Source organism: Nerophis lumbriciformis, linkage group LG18 (genome assembly GCF_033978685.3).
Source record: "Nerophis lumbriciformis linkage group LG18, RoL_Nlum_v2.1, whole genome shotgun sequence".
Taxonomy (NCBI): Eukaryota; Metazoa; Chordata; class Actinopteri; order Syngnathiformes; family Syngnathidae; genus Nerophis; species Nerophis lumbriciformis.
In genome coordinates, this window is record NC_084565.2 from 40,550,666 (window position 1) to 40,565,252 (window position 14,587).

The 14,587-nt window shown below is 40.7% G+C and overlaps 1 protein-coding gene across 1 annotated transcript in view; it reads left to right on the plus strand.

The window, feature by feature from the left end:
- tprg1 (tumor protein p63 regulated 1) overlaps positions 1–14,587 on the plus strand; it is a 103,347-nt gene that overhangs the window by 74,801 nt on the left and 13,959 nt on the right. The window contains exon 4 of the mRNA XM_072915132.1: positions 3,806–3,959. Coding sequence (XP_072771233.1) covers positions 3,806–3,959 — 154 coding nt within the window. The remainder of the gene's footprint in view (positions 1–3,805; positions 3,960–14,587) is intronic.

Consider the following 14,587-nt stretch of genomic DNA (forward strand, 5'->3'; position numbering starts at 1 on the left):
GGGGGCGGGGTTGAAATGGGGGGGGTAGGGGGTAGTGGGGGGTGTATATTGTAGCGTCCCGAAAGAGTTAGTGCTGCAAGGGGTTCTGGGTATTTGTTCTGTTGTGTTTATGTTGTGTTACGGTGCGGATTTTCTCCCGAAATGTGTTTGTCATTCTTGTTTGGTGTGGGTTCTGTCGGAGGCAGATATTTACATGAAGATTTTTCTCGAACAAAATAACCATAACAATTAAGGTTGGTTGAAATGTTTTTCGAACATGTATACAGTATCAATATGATACATCACATATTTTACATAGTTTAGTTAGGGGGCGGCATGGCGTAGTGGGTAGAGCAACCGTGCCAGAAACCTGAGGGTTGCAGGTTCGCTCCCCGCCTCTTACCATCCAAAAAATCGCTGCCGTTGTGTCCTTGGGCGGGACACTTCACCCTTTGCCCCCGGTGCCACTCACACCGGTGAATTGAATGATGAATGATAGGTGGTGGTTGGAGGGGCCGTTGGCGCAAATTGCAGCCACGCTTCCGTCAGTCTACCCCAGGGCAGCTGTGGCTATATAAGTAGCTTACCACCACCAGGTGTGAATGATTGATGGGTTCTACATGTAAAGCGACTTTTGGTACTTAGAAAAGCGCTATATAAATCCCAGTTATTATTATTATTATTATTATTATTATATATCCGAATTTAAGTGTTACTTCTTTTTATTTCATAATCATATTACAAAACAGCTAGTGTTTTTCTTCCAATTGTGGTCTTTTGTCTTGTCTGCAAAACTGTGTGCTTAACCTTGAATGAGGAATGTTAGAAAGAGAGATAATGGGCATTTGTTTTGGCTAGAGAGACATGACTGCCAGGGACTTAAGAGGGGAGAGGGTTTTTCGGGGGGGGGCAGACCATCTTGGCGACGCAATTGAATGTTCTATGCTGGACTGGTCTCAATGTATATGCAAAGCTTTGCAAATATATTACAAAATACCTATTCTGTCTCTGGTGGTTTTTCTACTCAGCTTTAAGCTTTAAGCGACTTGTGACTTGAATTCCCTGGGAGGAACAATTGGTCCAAAACGCAGCAGTTCACAGTGTGGCGCATATTTGTAACAGTGTTAAAGTTGTTTATACGGCCACCCTCAGTGTGACCTGTATGGCTGTCGATCAAGTATGCATTGCATTCACTTGAGTGTGTGAAAAGCCGTAGATATTATGTGATTGGGCCGACACGCCAAGGCAGTGCCTTTTAAGGTTTATGGCGCTCTGTACTTCTCCCTACGTCCGTGTACACAGCGGCCTTTTAAAAAGTCATACATTTTACTTTTTGAAACCGATAATTTCCGATATCACATTTTAAAGCATTTATCGACATCTCTACTGCTTAGTGATCAGAGTCCATGATACATCAGCAGATACTTTCACTACCTCTTGAAGCTCATCGAGAGAATGCCAAGAGTGTGCGAAAATGAGTTGGACACCCTTGTTTTAGACCAGGGGTCGGCAACCCGCGGCTCCGGAGCCGCATGCGGCTCTTTGATCACTCTGATGCGGCTCAGCAGCTTACTTGCTGAACCCCCCAATTTTCCCGTGAGACTTCCGGATTTCAGTGCCTCTCGCAGAAAACTCCCGGGATTAATATTCACCGATTTACACCCTTACAGCTATAATAAGGGTGTGCCATGATGGTATAATATTTGGCGCCTTTTACAATCTGTATTAACAGCGTGCCAGCCCAACACTTATTATACAATATTCATCTTCTGCTTGCACACGTACGTGACAGCAAGGCATACTTGGTCAACAGCCACACAGGTTACACTGACGGTGGCCATATAAAACAACTTTAACACTCTTACTAATAATGCGCCACACTTTGAACCAAAACCAAACAAGAACATACTTGCCAACCCTCCCGAATTTTCCGGGAGACTCCCGAAATTCAGCGCCTCTCCCGAAAACCTCCCGGGACAAATATTCTCCCGAAAATCTCCCGATTTTCAGCCGGAGCTGGAGGCCACGCCCCCTCCAGCTCCATGCGGACCTGAGTGAGGACAGCCTTTTTTCACGACGGGAGGACAACAGGGTGACAAGAACTAAATCATCCAGACTAGAGATACATTGTATTATTATGTTTATCTTACCTAAAAATAAATATATTTATTAATTAAAAAAACAGAAAACTAAATACATTTTTGCTATATTTTGCTAAAAACATAAAAATTAATTGTATTTTTTTTTTTTTATGACTCCTTCTTACGTCCAGCCATAGAATTATACATTAAAATAAACATATTTGAAATAATAAATTTTAAATTATCATAATAAGTCATTTAAAATGACCATATTTAATTATTTTAAAAATGGCTTGTTTATCAACAACTTTAGCATTTTATTCATTACATTTTGAAGCTCTCAGAAGCCAAGTTATGCTATATTCATGTTATCTTTATGCAAGTTTGAAGTATCAATTATCTAAACACAGTTTTGTTTGCATATTTTCAGGATATATATATATATATATATATATATATATATATATATATGTATGAAATACTTGACTTGGTGAATTCTAGCTGTCAATATACTCCTCCCCTCTTAACCACGCCCCCAACCACGCCCCGCCCCACCCCCCCGACCACGCCCCCACCTCCCGAAATCGGAGGTCTCAAGGTTGGCAAGTATGCAAGAATGACAAACACATTTCGGGAGAACATCTGCACCTTAACACAACATAAACACAACAGAACAAACACCCAGAATCCCATGCAGCCCTGACTCTTCCGGGCTACATTATACACCCCTGCTACCACCAAACCCCGCCCCCACCCCAAGCCTGCTCCCTCACACATCAACACCCCCCCTCTCTCTCTCTGTGCGTCGGTTGAGGTGGGCGGGGTTTGGTAGCAGGGGGTGTATAATGTATCCCGGAAGAGTTAGGGCTGCATGGGATTCTGGGTATTTGTCCTGTTGTGTTTATGTTGTGCTACGGTGCAGATGTTCTCCCGAAATGTGTTTGTCATTCTTGTTTGGTGTGGGTTCACAGTGTGGCGCATTATTAGTAAGAGTGTTAAAGTTTTTTTCATACCGCCACCGTCAGTGTAACCTGTGTGGTTGTTGACCAAGTATGCCTTGCTGTCACCTACGTGAGCAAGCGGAAACTCCATTCAATGACGCTGACGAGCGCTATTCATTTAAAACCTGTGTGCCGCACCAGTTAAAAATTCCATATAAAGGTGTGGGCAGTGTGTCTGAGACCCCTGGTTTATACATAGTACAAAGCAAAAAAAAAAACTTTGTATGCAGTGTTATTTCATTTAAAATTTCAAAAATGTTTGCGGCTCCCATTGTTTTCTATAATTTGTGAAACTGGTCAAAATGGCTCTTTGACTGGTAAAGGTTGCCGACCCCTCTTTTAGACCATATAGTCCATCCCTGGTATCCAATAATGTGACATTGTCATTGCCAAGTTAGTGATCAATAAATCGGAGGTCCTCGGTCTACTTACGAGTTCCGTTCCTATGGCCACGTTGAAACTTCTACCTAAAAGTTAGCTTCTGGCAAAGGAGTCAGTAGCATTTAGGTACAAGGTTAGGTTGCCACATTTGATGTCGGCCACGTATGTGGACTTTGACTGCACAGTAATAAGAAGAACGGTATGGACCAGGTTCTGCTGTAACTGCATGAATGAGCGGTGCTTCTATACATCCTGGTTGCGTGATGGTTTTAACATTGAAATGATGTTATCCTCCGAGAGAGGGCCGTTCTTCAAATGCCACACTTTCTCACCACCTTGTCTGTCTTGTCTTGATGTGATCAGGCGTGAAGGCGAAGGCTTGCGTGTCTTCTGGGACCGACTGAGGGAGCCGTCCTTCACCTCCTGGTGGAACCCCTTTGCCACCGACCTGCCCTACGTCACCTTCACCTCCCACCCTGTGAGGAACCTCAGCGAGGCCTTCTCTTCCATCTGCAATGTAAGCCAAAACTCACTTCTTTGTGTCTCCATTACAAAAGGTTGTTTTTGCGTTTGAATTATGCTGACAATTTCATTACTGACCAAAGTTTGTGTTTAAGAATTCAGTGCACAAATATTTGTCGCTTTAAAGGGGAACTGCTCTCTTTTTGGAATTTTGCCTATCGTTCACAATCATTATGAAAACATAACGACAGATGGATTTGTTTTAATGCTTTCTAAATATTAAATACATTTGATCAAAAGTCTGCTTACAATGGAGCCTATGGAAGTCGCTCTATTCTGCCTATAAAGCCCTTAAAAACATCCAAACACCTCCATTAAAAACCTCTAAAGGCTTAGTGGCCACATGCGTGGACAGCACCTTTTAGCTCTTATTTCCAAAATTGTGTACACTACTGAATTGGGGTCTTATGGCCACTTATGTGGACACTTATCTGGTGGTGTCAGGAGAGTATAACATACAATGGAATTTGGAAAAGAAAGTGTAAAAATAAGAATTAGCATGTCACTAAACATGAAGTACACGTTTGTGTACTTATGGACTAATAAGTACATCATATCAAAAGATGATTCTTAGTTTTTATTCTAATTAGGGTCCAATAAGCCCAAATAGCAAAGAGAAATAAATAAAAAAGCATGTAAACAAACAGCTTGGGCCTTAAGAGGCTAAAGATCCCAAAACCCACCAAAAGGGACCATCTTCCCCCTAACTATATAGGACCACCTTCCCTAAAAGGTTCCAAAAACCCTAAAGGATAATCTTCCCCTTAAAGATCCCAAAGTACCCCAAATTGGGCTATGTTCCCAAAGGTCCTAAAAAACCCAAATCTGACCCTGGGCTCCAAAAGTTCCAAAAGGACCCCAAATAGGACCATATTTAATTAAAGGTTCCAAAGTAATCCAAGTAGGACAATCTACATTAAAGATCCCAAAAATCCCGAAAAAAGGACCATCTTCTCTAAATGTCCCAAAACCCCCCAAAAAGAACCATCTTCTCTAAATGTCCCAAAACCCCCCAAAAAGGACCATCTTCTCTAAATGTCCCAAAACCCCCAAAAAGGACCATCTTCCCCTTACATATCCTAAAGTACCCCAAGTAGGATCATGTTCCCAAAAGTCCCGAAACCCCGAAATGGTACCATGTGTCCCAAAAAAGTCCCAAAGTACCCCGAATAGGACCATAGTATCCTAGAAGTCCCAAAAGACCCCAAATAGGTTCATATTCTCTTAAAGGTCCCAAAGTAACCCAAGTAGGAATCTTTAAAACCTCTAAAGGCTTAGTGGCCACATGCGTGGACAGCACCTTTTAGCTCTTATTTCCAAAATTGTGTACACTACTGAATTGGGGTCTTACAGCCACTTATGTGGACACTTATACTGCCATCTGGTGGTGTCAGAAGAGTATAACATACAAAAAAGTGTAAAAATAAGAATTAGCATGTCACTAAACATGAAGTACACGTTTGTGTACTTATGGACTAAGTACATCATATCAAAAGATGATTCTTAGTTTTTATCCTAATTAGGGTCCAATAAGCCCAAATAGCAAAGATAATTTAAAAAAAACCCATGTAAACAAACAGCTTGGGCCTTAAGAGGCTAAAGGTTCCAAAACCCACCAAAGGGAACCATATTCTCCCTAACTGTTTAGGACCACCTTCCCTAAAAGGTTCCAAAAACCCTAAAGGATAATCTTCCCCTTAAAGATCCCAAAGTACCCCAAGTTGGGCTATGTTCCCAAAGGTCCTAAAAAACCCAAATCTGACCCTGGGCTCCAAAAGTTCCAAAAGGACCCCAAATAGGACCATATTTAATTAAAGGTTCCAAAGTAATCCAAGTAGGACAATCTACCTTAAAGATCCCAAAAATCCCGAAAAAAGGACCATCTTCTCTAAATGTCCCAAAACCCCCCAAAAAGAACCATCTTCTCTAAATGTCCCAAAACCCCCCAAAAAGGACCATATTCCCCTTACATATCCTAAAGTACCCCAAGTAGGATCATGTTCCCAAAGGTCCCGAAACCCCGAAATGGGACCATGTGCCCCGAAAAAGTCGCAAAGTACCCCGAATAGGACCATAATATCCTAGAAGTCCCAAAAGACCCCAAATAGGATCATATTCTCTTAAAGGTCCCAAAGTAACCCAAGTAGGAATCTTTAAAACCTCTAAAGGCTTAGTGGCCACATGCGTGGACAGCACCTTTTAGCTCTTATTTCCAAAATTGTGAACACTACTGAATTGGGGTCTTATGGCCGCTTATGTGGACACTTATACTGCCATCTGGTGGTGTCAGAAGAGACAAAAAAGTGTAAAAATAAGAATTAGCATGTCACTAAACATGAAGTACACGTTTGTGTACTTATGGACTAAGTACATCATATCAAAAGATGATTCTTAGTTTTTATTCTAATTAGGGTCCAATAAGCCCAAATAGCAAAGATTAAAAAAAAAAACAGCATGTAAACAAACAGCTTGGGCCTTAAGAGGCTAAAGGTCCCAAAACCCACCAAAAGGAACCATATTCTCCCTAACTGTTTAGGACCACCTTCCCTAAAAGGTTCCAAAAACCCTAAAGGATAATCTTCCCCTTAAAGATCCCAAAGTACCCCAAGTAGGGCTATGTTCCCAAAGGTCCTAAAAAACCCAAATCTGACCCTGGGCTCCAAAAGTTCCAAAAGGACCTCAAATAGGACCATATTTAATTAAAGGTTCCAAAGTAATCCAAGTAGGACAATCTACCTTAAAGATCCCAAAAATCCCGAAAAAAGGACCATCTTCTCTAAATGTCCCAAAAAAAAAACCCAAAAAGGACCATATTCCCCTTACATATCCTAAAGTACCCCAAGTAGGATCATGTTCCCAAAGGTCCTGAAACCCCGAAATTGGACCATGTGCCCCGAAAAAGTTCCAAAGTACCCCGAATAGGACCATAATATCCTCGAAGTCCCAAAAAACCCCAAATAGGATCATATTCTCTTAAAGGTCCCAAAGTAACCCAAGTAGGAATCTTTAAATCCTCTAAAGGCTTAGTGGCCACATGCGTGGACAGCACCTTTTAGCGCTTATTTCCAAAATTGTGTACACTACTGAATTGGGGTCTTATGGCCGCTTATGTGGACACTTGCACTGCCATCTGGTGGTGTCAGAAGAGTATAACATACAAAAGAGTGTAAAAATAAGAATTAGCATGTCACTAAACATGAAGTACACGTTTGTGTACTTATGGACTAAGTACATCATACCAAAAGATGATTCTTAGTTTTTATTCTAATTAGGGTCCAATAAGCCCAAATAGCAAAGAGAAATAAAAAAAAGCATGTAAACAAACAGCTTGGGCCTTAAGAGGCTAAAGGTCCCAAAACCCACCAAAAGGGACCATCTTCCCCCTAACTGTCCCAAAATACCACAAATAGGGCCACCTTCCCTAAAAGGTCCCAAAAACCCTAAAGAATAATCTTCCCCTTAAAGATCCCAAAGTACCCCAAGTAGGGCTATGTTCCCAAAGGTCCTAAAAAACCCAAATCTGACCCTGGGCCCCAAAAGTTCCAAAAGGACCCCAAATAGGACCATATACAATTAAAGGTTCCAAAGTAATCCAATCCCGAAAAAAGGACCATCTTCTCTAAATGTCCCACAACCCCCAAAAAGCACCATCTTCTCTAAATGTCCCAAAACCCCCCAAAAAAGACCATCTTCCCCTTACATATCCTAAAGTACCCCAAGTAGGATCATGTTCCCAAAGGTCCCGAAACCCCGAAATGGGACCATGTGCCCCGAAAAAGTCCCAAAGTACCCCGAATAGGACCATAATATCCTAGAAGTCCCAAAAGACCCCAAATAGGATCATATTCTCTTAAAGGTCCCAAAGTAACCCAAGTAGGAATCTTTAAAACCTCTAAAAGCTTAGTGGCCACATTTACCTTTTAGCTCCTATTTCCAAAATTGTGTACACTACTGAATTGGGGTCTTATGGCCACTTATGAGGACACGTATACTGCCATCTGGTGGTGTCAGAACAGTATAACATACAAAAAAGTGTAAAAATAAGAATTAGCACGTCACTAAACATGAAATACACGTTTGTGTACTTATGGACTAAGTACATCATACCAAAATATGATTCTTAGTTTTTATTCTAATTAGGGTCCAATAAGCCCAAATAGCAAAGAGAAATAAAAAAAAAAGCATGTAAACAAACAGCTTGGGCCTTAAGAGGCTAAAGGTCCCAAAACCCACCAAAAGGAACCATATTCTCCCTAACTGTTTAGGACCACCTTCCCTAAAAGGTTCCAAAAACCCTAAAGGATAATCTTCCCCTTAAAGATCTCAAAGTAACCCAAGTTGAGCTATGTTCCCAAAGGTCCTAAAAAACCCAAATCTGACCCTGGGCTCCAAAAGTTCCAAAAGGACCCCAAATAGGACCATATTTAATTAAAGGTTCCAAAGTAATCCAAGTAGGACAATCTACATTAAAGATCCCAAAAATCCCGAAAAAAGGACCATCTTCTCTAAATGTCCCAAAACCCCCCAAAAAGAACCATCTTCTCTAAATGTCCCAAAACCCCCCAAAAAGGACCATCTTCTCTAAATGTCCCAAAACCCCCAAAAAGGACCATCTTCCCCTTACATATCCTAAAGTACCCCAAGTAGGATCATGTTCCCAAAAGTCCCGAAACCCCGAAATGGTACCATGTGTCCCAAAAAAGTCCCAAAGTACCCCGAATAGGACCATAGTATCCTAGAAGTCCCAAAAGACCCCAAATAGGTTCATATTCTCTTAAAGGTCCCAAAGTAACCCAAGTAGGAATCTTTAAAACCTCTAAAGGCTTAGTGGCCACATGCGTGGACAGCACCTTTTAGCTCTTATTTCCAAAATTGTGTACACTACTGAATTGGGGTCTTACGGCCACTTATGTGGACACTTATACTGCCATCTGGTGGTGTCAGAAGAGTATAACATACAAAAAAGTGTAAAAATAAGAATTAGCATGTCACTAAACATGAAGTACACGTTTGTGTACTTATGGACTAAGTACATCATATCAAAAGATGATTCTTAGTTTTTATCCTAATTAGGGTCCAATAAGCCCAAATAGCAAAGATAATTTAAAAAAAACCCATGTAAACAAACAGCTTGGGCCTTAAGAGGCTAAAGGTTCCAAAACCCACCAAAAGGAACCATATTCTCCCTAACTGTTTAGGACCACCTTCCCTAAAAGGTTCCAAAAACCCTAAAGGATAATCTTCCCCTTAAAGATCCCAAAGTACCCCAAGTTGGGCTATGTTCCCAAAGGTCCTAAAAAACCCAAATCTGACCCTGGCCTCCAAAAGTTCCAAAAGGACCCCAAATAGGACCATATTCAATTAAAGGTTCCAAAGTAATCCAAGTAGGACAATCTACCTTAAAGATCCCAAAAATCTTGAAAAAAGGACCATCTTCTCTAAATGTCCCAAAAAAAACCAAAAAGGACCATCTTCTCTAAATGTCCCAAAAAACCCCCAAAAAGGACCATCTTCCCCTTACATATCCTAAAGTACCCCAAGTAGGATCATGTTCCCAAAGGTCCCGAAACCCCGAAATTGGACCATGTGCCCCGAAAAAGTCCCAAAGTACCCCGAATAGGACCATAATATCCTAGAAGTCCCAAAAGACCCCAAATAATATCATATTCTCTTAAAGGTCCCAAAGTAACCCAAGTAGGAATCTTTAAATCCTCTAAAGGCTTAGTGGCCACATGCGTGGACAGCACCTTTTAGCTCTTATTTCCAAAATTGTGTACACTACTGAGTTGGGGTCTTATGGCCGCTTATGTGGACACTTGCACTGCCATCTGGTGGTGTCAGAAGAGTATAACATACAAAAAAGTGTAAAAATAATAATTAGCATGTCACTAAACATGAAGTACACATTTGTGTACTTATGGATTAAGTACATCATACCAAAAGATGATTCTTAGTTTTTATTCTAATTAGGGTCCAATAAGCCCAAATAGCAAAGAGAAATAAAAAAAGCATGTAAACAAACAGCTTGGGCCTTAAGAGGCTAAAGGTCCCAAAACCCACCAAAAGGAACCATATTCTCCCTAACTGTTTAGGACCACCTTCCCTAAAAGGTTCTAAAAACCCTAAAGGATAATCTTCCCCTTAAAGATCCCAAAGTACCCCAAGTTGGGCTATGTTCCCAAAGGTCCTAAAAAACCCAAATCTGACCCTGGGCCCCAAAGGTTCCAAAAGGACCCCAAATAGGACCATATTCAATTAAAGGTTCCAAAGTAATCCAAGTAGGACAATCTACCTTAAAGATCCCAAAAATCCCGAAAAAAGGACCATCTTCTCTAAATGTCCCAAAAACCCCCAAAAAGGACCATCTTCTCTAAATGTCCCAAAAACTCCCAAAAAGGACCGTCCTCTCTAAATGTCCCAAAAACCCCCAAAAAGGACCATCTTCTCTAAATGTCCCAAAACCCCCCAAAAAGGACCATCTTCCCCTTACATATCCTAAAGTACCCCAAGTAGGATCATGTTCCCAAAGGTCCCGAAACCCCGAAATGGGACCTTGTGCCCCGAAAAAGTCCCAAAGTACCCCGAATAGGACCATAATATCCTAGAAGTCCCAAAAGACCCCAAATAGGATCATATTCTCTTAAAGGTCCCAAAGTAACCCAAGTAGGAATCTTTAAAACCTCTAAAGGCTTAGTGGCCACATGCGTGGACAGCACCTTTTAGCTCTTATTTCCAAAATTGTGAACACTACTGAATTGGGGTCTTATGGCCACTTATGTGGACACTTATACTGCCATCTGGTGGTGTCAGAAGAGTATAACATACAAAAAAGTGTAAAAATAAGAATTAGCATGTCACTAAACATGAAGTACACGTTTGTGTACTTATGGACTAAGTACATCATATCAAAAGATGATTCTTAGTTTTTATTCTAATTAGGGTCCAATAAGCCCAAATAGCAAAGAGAAATTTAAAAAAAGCATGTAAACAAACAGCTTGGGCCTTAAGAGGCTAAAGGTCCCAAAACCCACCAAAAGGGACCATCTTCCCCCTAACTGTCCCAAAATACCCCAAATAGGGCCACCTTCCCTAAAAGGTTCCAAAAACCCTAAAGGATAATCTTCCCCTTAAAGATCCCAAAGTACCCCAAGTTGGGCTATGTTCCCAAAGGTCCTAAAAAACCCAAATCTGACCCTGGGCCCCAAAGGTTCCAAAAGGACCCCAAATAGGACCATATTTAATTAAAGGTTCCAAAGTAATCCAAGTAGGACAATCTACCTTAAAGATCCCAAAAATCCCGAAAAAAGGACCATCTTCTCTAAATGTCCCAAAACCCCCCAAAAAGAACCATCTTCTCTAAATGTCCCAAAACCCCCCAAAAGGACCATCTTCTGTAAATGTCCCAAAACCCCCCAAAAAGAACCATCTTCTCTAAATGTCCCAAAACCCCCCAAAAGGACCATCTTCTCTCAATGTCCCAAAACCCCCCAAAAATGACCATCTTCCCCTTACATATCCTAAAGTACCCCAATTAGGATCATGTTCCCAAAGGTCCCGAAACCCCGAAATGGGACCATGTGCCTCGAAAAAGTCCCAAAGTACCCCGAATAGGACCATAATATCCTCGAAGTCCCAAAAAACCCCAAATAGGATCATATTCTCTTAAAGGTCCCAAAGTAACCCAAGTAGGAATCTTTAAAACCTCTAAAGGCTTAGTGGCCACATGCGTGGACAGCACCTTTTAGCTCTTATTTCCAAAATTGTGTACACTACTGAATTGGGGTCTTATGGCCACTTATGTGGACACTTATACTGCCATCTGGTGGTGTCAGAAGAGTATAACATACAAAAAAGTGTAAAAATAAGAATTAGCATGTCACTAAACATGAAGTACACGTTTGTGTACTTATGGACTAAGTACATCATATCAAAAGATGATTCTTAGTTTTTATTCTAATTAGGGTCCAATAAGCCCAAATAGCAAAGATAAATAAAAAAAAGCATGTAAACAAACAGCTTGGGCCTTAAGAGGCTAAAGGTCCCAAAACCCACCAAAAGGGACCATCTTCCCCCTAACTGTTCCAAAATACCACAAATATCTAACCTAAAATGTTCCAAAAACCCTAAAGGATAATCTTCCCCTTAAAGATCCCAAAGTACCCCAAGTTGGGCTAAGTTCCCAAAGGTCCTAAAAAACCCAAATCTGACCCTGGGCCCCAAAAGTTCCAAAAGGACCCCAAATAGGACCATATTTTCCTACAGGTCCCAAAAGAACCCTCATAGGACCATATTCAATTAAAGGTTCCAAAGTAATCCAAGTAGGACAATCTACCTTAAAGATCCCAAAAATCCCGAAAAAAGGACCATCTTCTCTAAATGTCCCAAAAAAACACAAAAAGAACCATCTTCTCTACATGTCCCAAAACCCCCCAAAAAGGACCATCTTCTCTAAATGTCCCAAAACCCCCCAAAAAGGACCATCTTCCCCTTACATATCCTAAAGTACCCCAAGTAGGATCATGTTCCCAAAGGTCCCGAAACCCCGAAAAAGTCCCAAAGTACCCCGAATAGGACCATAATATCCTCGAAGTCCCAAAAGACCCAAATAGGATCATATTCTTTTAAAGGTCCCAAAGTAACCCAAGTAGGAATCTTTACAACTTCTAAAGGCTTAGTGGCCACATGCGTGGACAGCACCTTTTAGCTCTTATTTCCAAAATTGTGAACACTACTGAATTGGGGTCTTATGGCCACTTATGTGGACACTTATACTGCCATCTGGTGGTGTCAGAAGAGTATAACATACAAAAAAGTGTAAAAATAGGAATTAGCATGTCAAGTACACGTGTGTGTACTTATGGACTAAGTACATCAAACCAAAAGATGATTCTTAGTTTTTATTCTAATTAGGGTCCAATAAGCCCAAATAGCAAAGATGAATAAAAAAAAAGCATGTAAACAAACAGCTTGGGCCTTAAGAGGTTAAGGTTTTATATACATGATGTAAGTATATAAGTCATGTAGCAACATTTATAATATTTAATATTTTCGTATTTGATCATTTTTATGATCATTCATTTCGAAAACGCGTCACGATGTTTGCTTTTTTTTCAACATCACTGAGTATTACTCACTGCAGACTTTATGAGAGCCAACAAACATAATAACACATCTCTTACTGTACACTGTCTGCTGTCATTAGGATGCCGACTGCAAGCTTGTTCATATATTCCCATTTAGAAGAAGAATGTCTCATAATCCTCACAAAGAAAAGAGGGTGAAACCGTCATATCCGAGTCTAATTTGGCTGTCAAATTGTACCATCTTGTCGGAATACGTCCTCAGCTTTGTACTGTCTAGGTGAGTTATGATTTATGATGTATAATAAACTTGCAGGGAAGCGAGGAAGCAGCTGATCAGTCGATCATGTCAACATAGGTACACAAGCTCGTGATCATGGCGCCGCTATAAATAGTTTGTCTGCGTTAACACTTATAATAATATCACTAATACTTGGTTACTATTCAAATCACAAATTGTAAATGGAGTATTGGCGCTTTTTGGATGGTTATTTATTGGATTTTATGGATGGAATAGACAACCTCTCATTGGCTCATCTGTAAGCAGACTTTTAATTACGTTTATTTAAGTAAGAACACATTAAAAAATTAAAGCTGCAAGCAGCATTGGTTGGGCCCGCATATTTGGCAGGTGCTAGTCCTAAGTGTCCCAATACTTTTGTCTACTTTTAGTCCGAATTGTCCCAATGCTTTTGTGTAGTGTACCTACCTTGTCTGCATTGTGTGGGCACGCTGGTGCTTCCTGATTTTAAGCAGCCTTCCTGAAAAAACAGCAGCATCAGCGCAGCGGCTCTTTGAAGGGTCATAAAATCAAAACCGGAGCCGGTATTAAAACTCTTTCGATAACTTTTAATCAAAAGGGTTCAATCTCTCTCCTGTGTTAGTTTGAAGCCGAAACAACAAACATGCTCAGAGGAGATAATGTTTGAAGAAAGTTGACCGGTTTTTACAAAAATGTTGTGTTGAAGGGGGAATAGCAAGCTTCTTGTAGATTTTTGCTGGGGGTTGTCAATTTATGAAATGTAGGTCTAAGTGAGACCTACGTAGAGGATTTTCTTTCATGTTTCTCCGACCTTCCCAGTGGGAGTTACAGACAGTTTTGTCATTTTTTTCTTCCGAGGAGCAGTTTTTTCTCCGTTTTATTCAAAAATTGCTCTAGAGCGCTATTTTTAAATTTGGGGTTAGGTTTTTTTATTAGATCACAATTTTTGCCAGTCCTGATGTGTGCGTTCAGTTTGGTGAGTTTTGAAGCGTGTTAAGGGGGTCAAATTACAGCTCAAAGAGGCAAAAGTTACTGTTTTTAGTACTTTTTTGTCTTGAAGGGGGAATTGCCAACTTCCTGTTGATTTTTGCCCGAGGATATACAATTATGAAAACTAGGTCTAAGTCAGACCTACATAGAGATTTTTGTTTCATGTCTCTCCGACCTTCCTAGTGGGAGTTACAGGCAGTCTAGTTTTTTTTCCCCTAGGGGGCGCTAGAGCGCAATTTTGAGTTTTGGGGTTCGTTTTTTTTATTAAAAGACAATTTTCGCAGGTCCTGA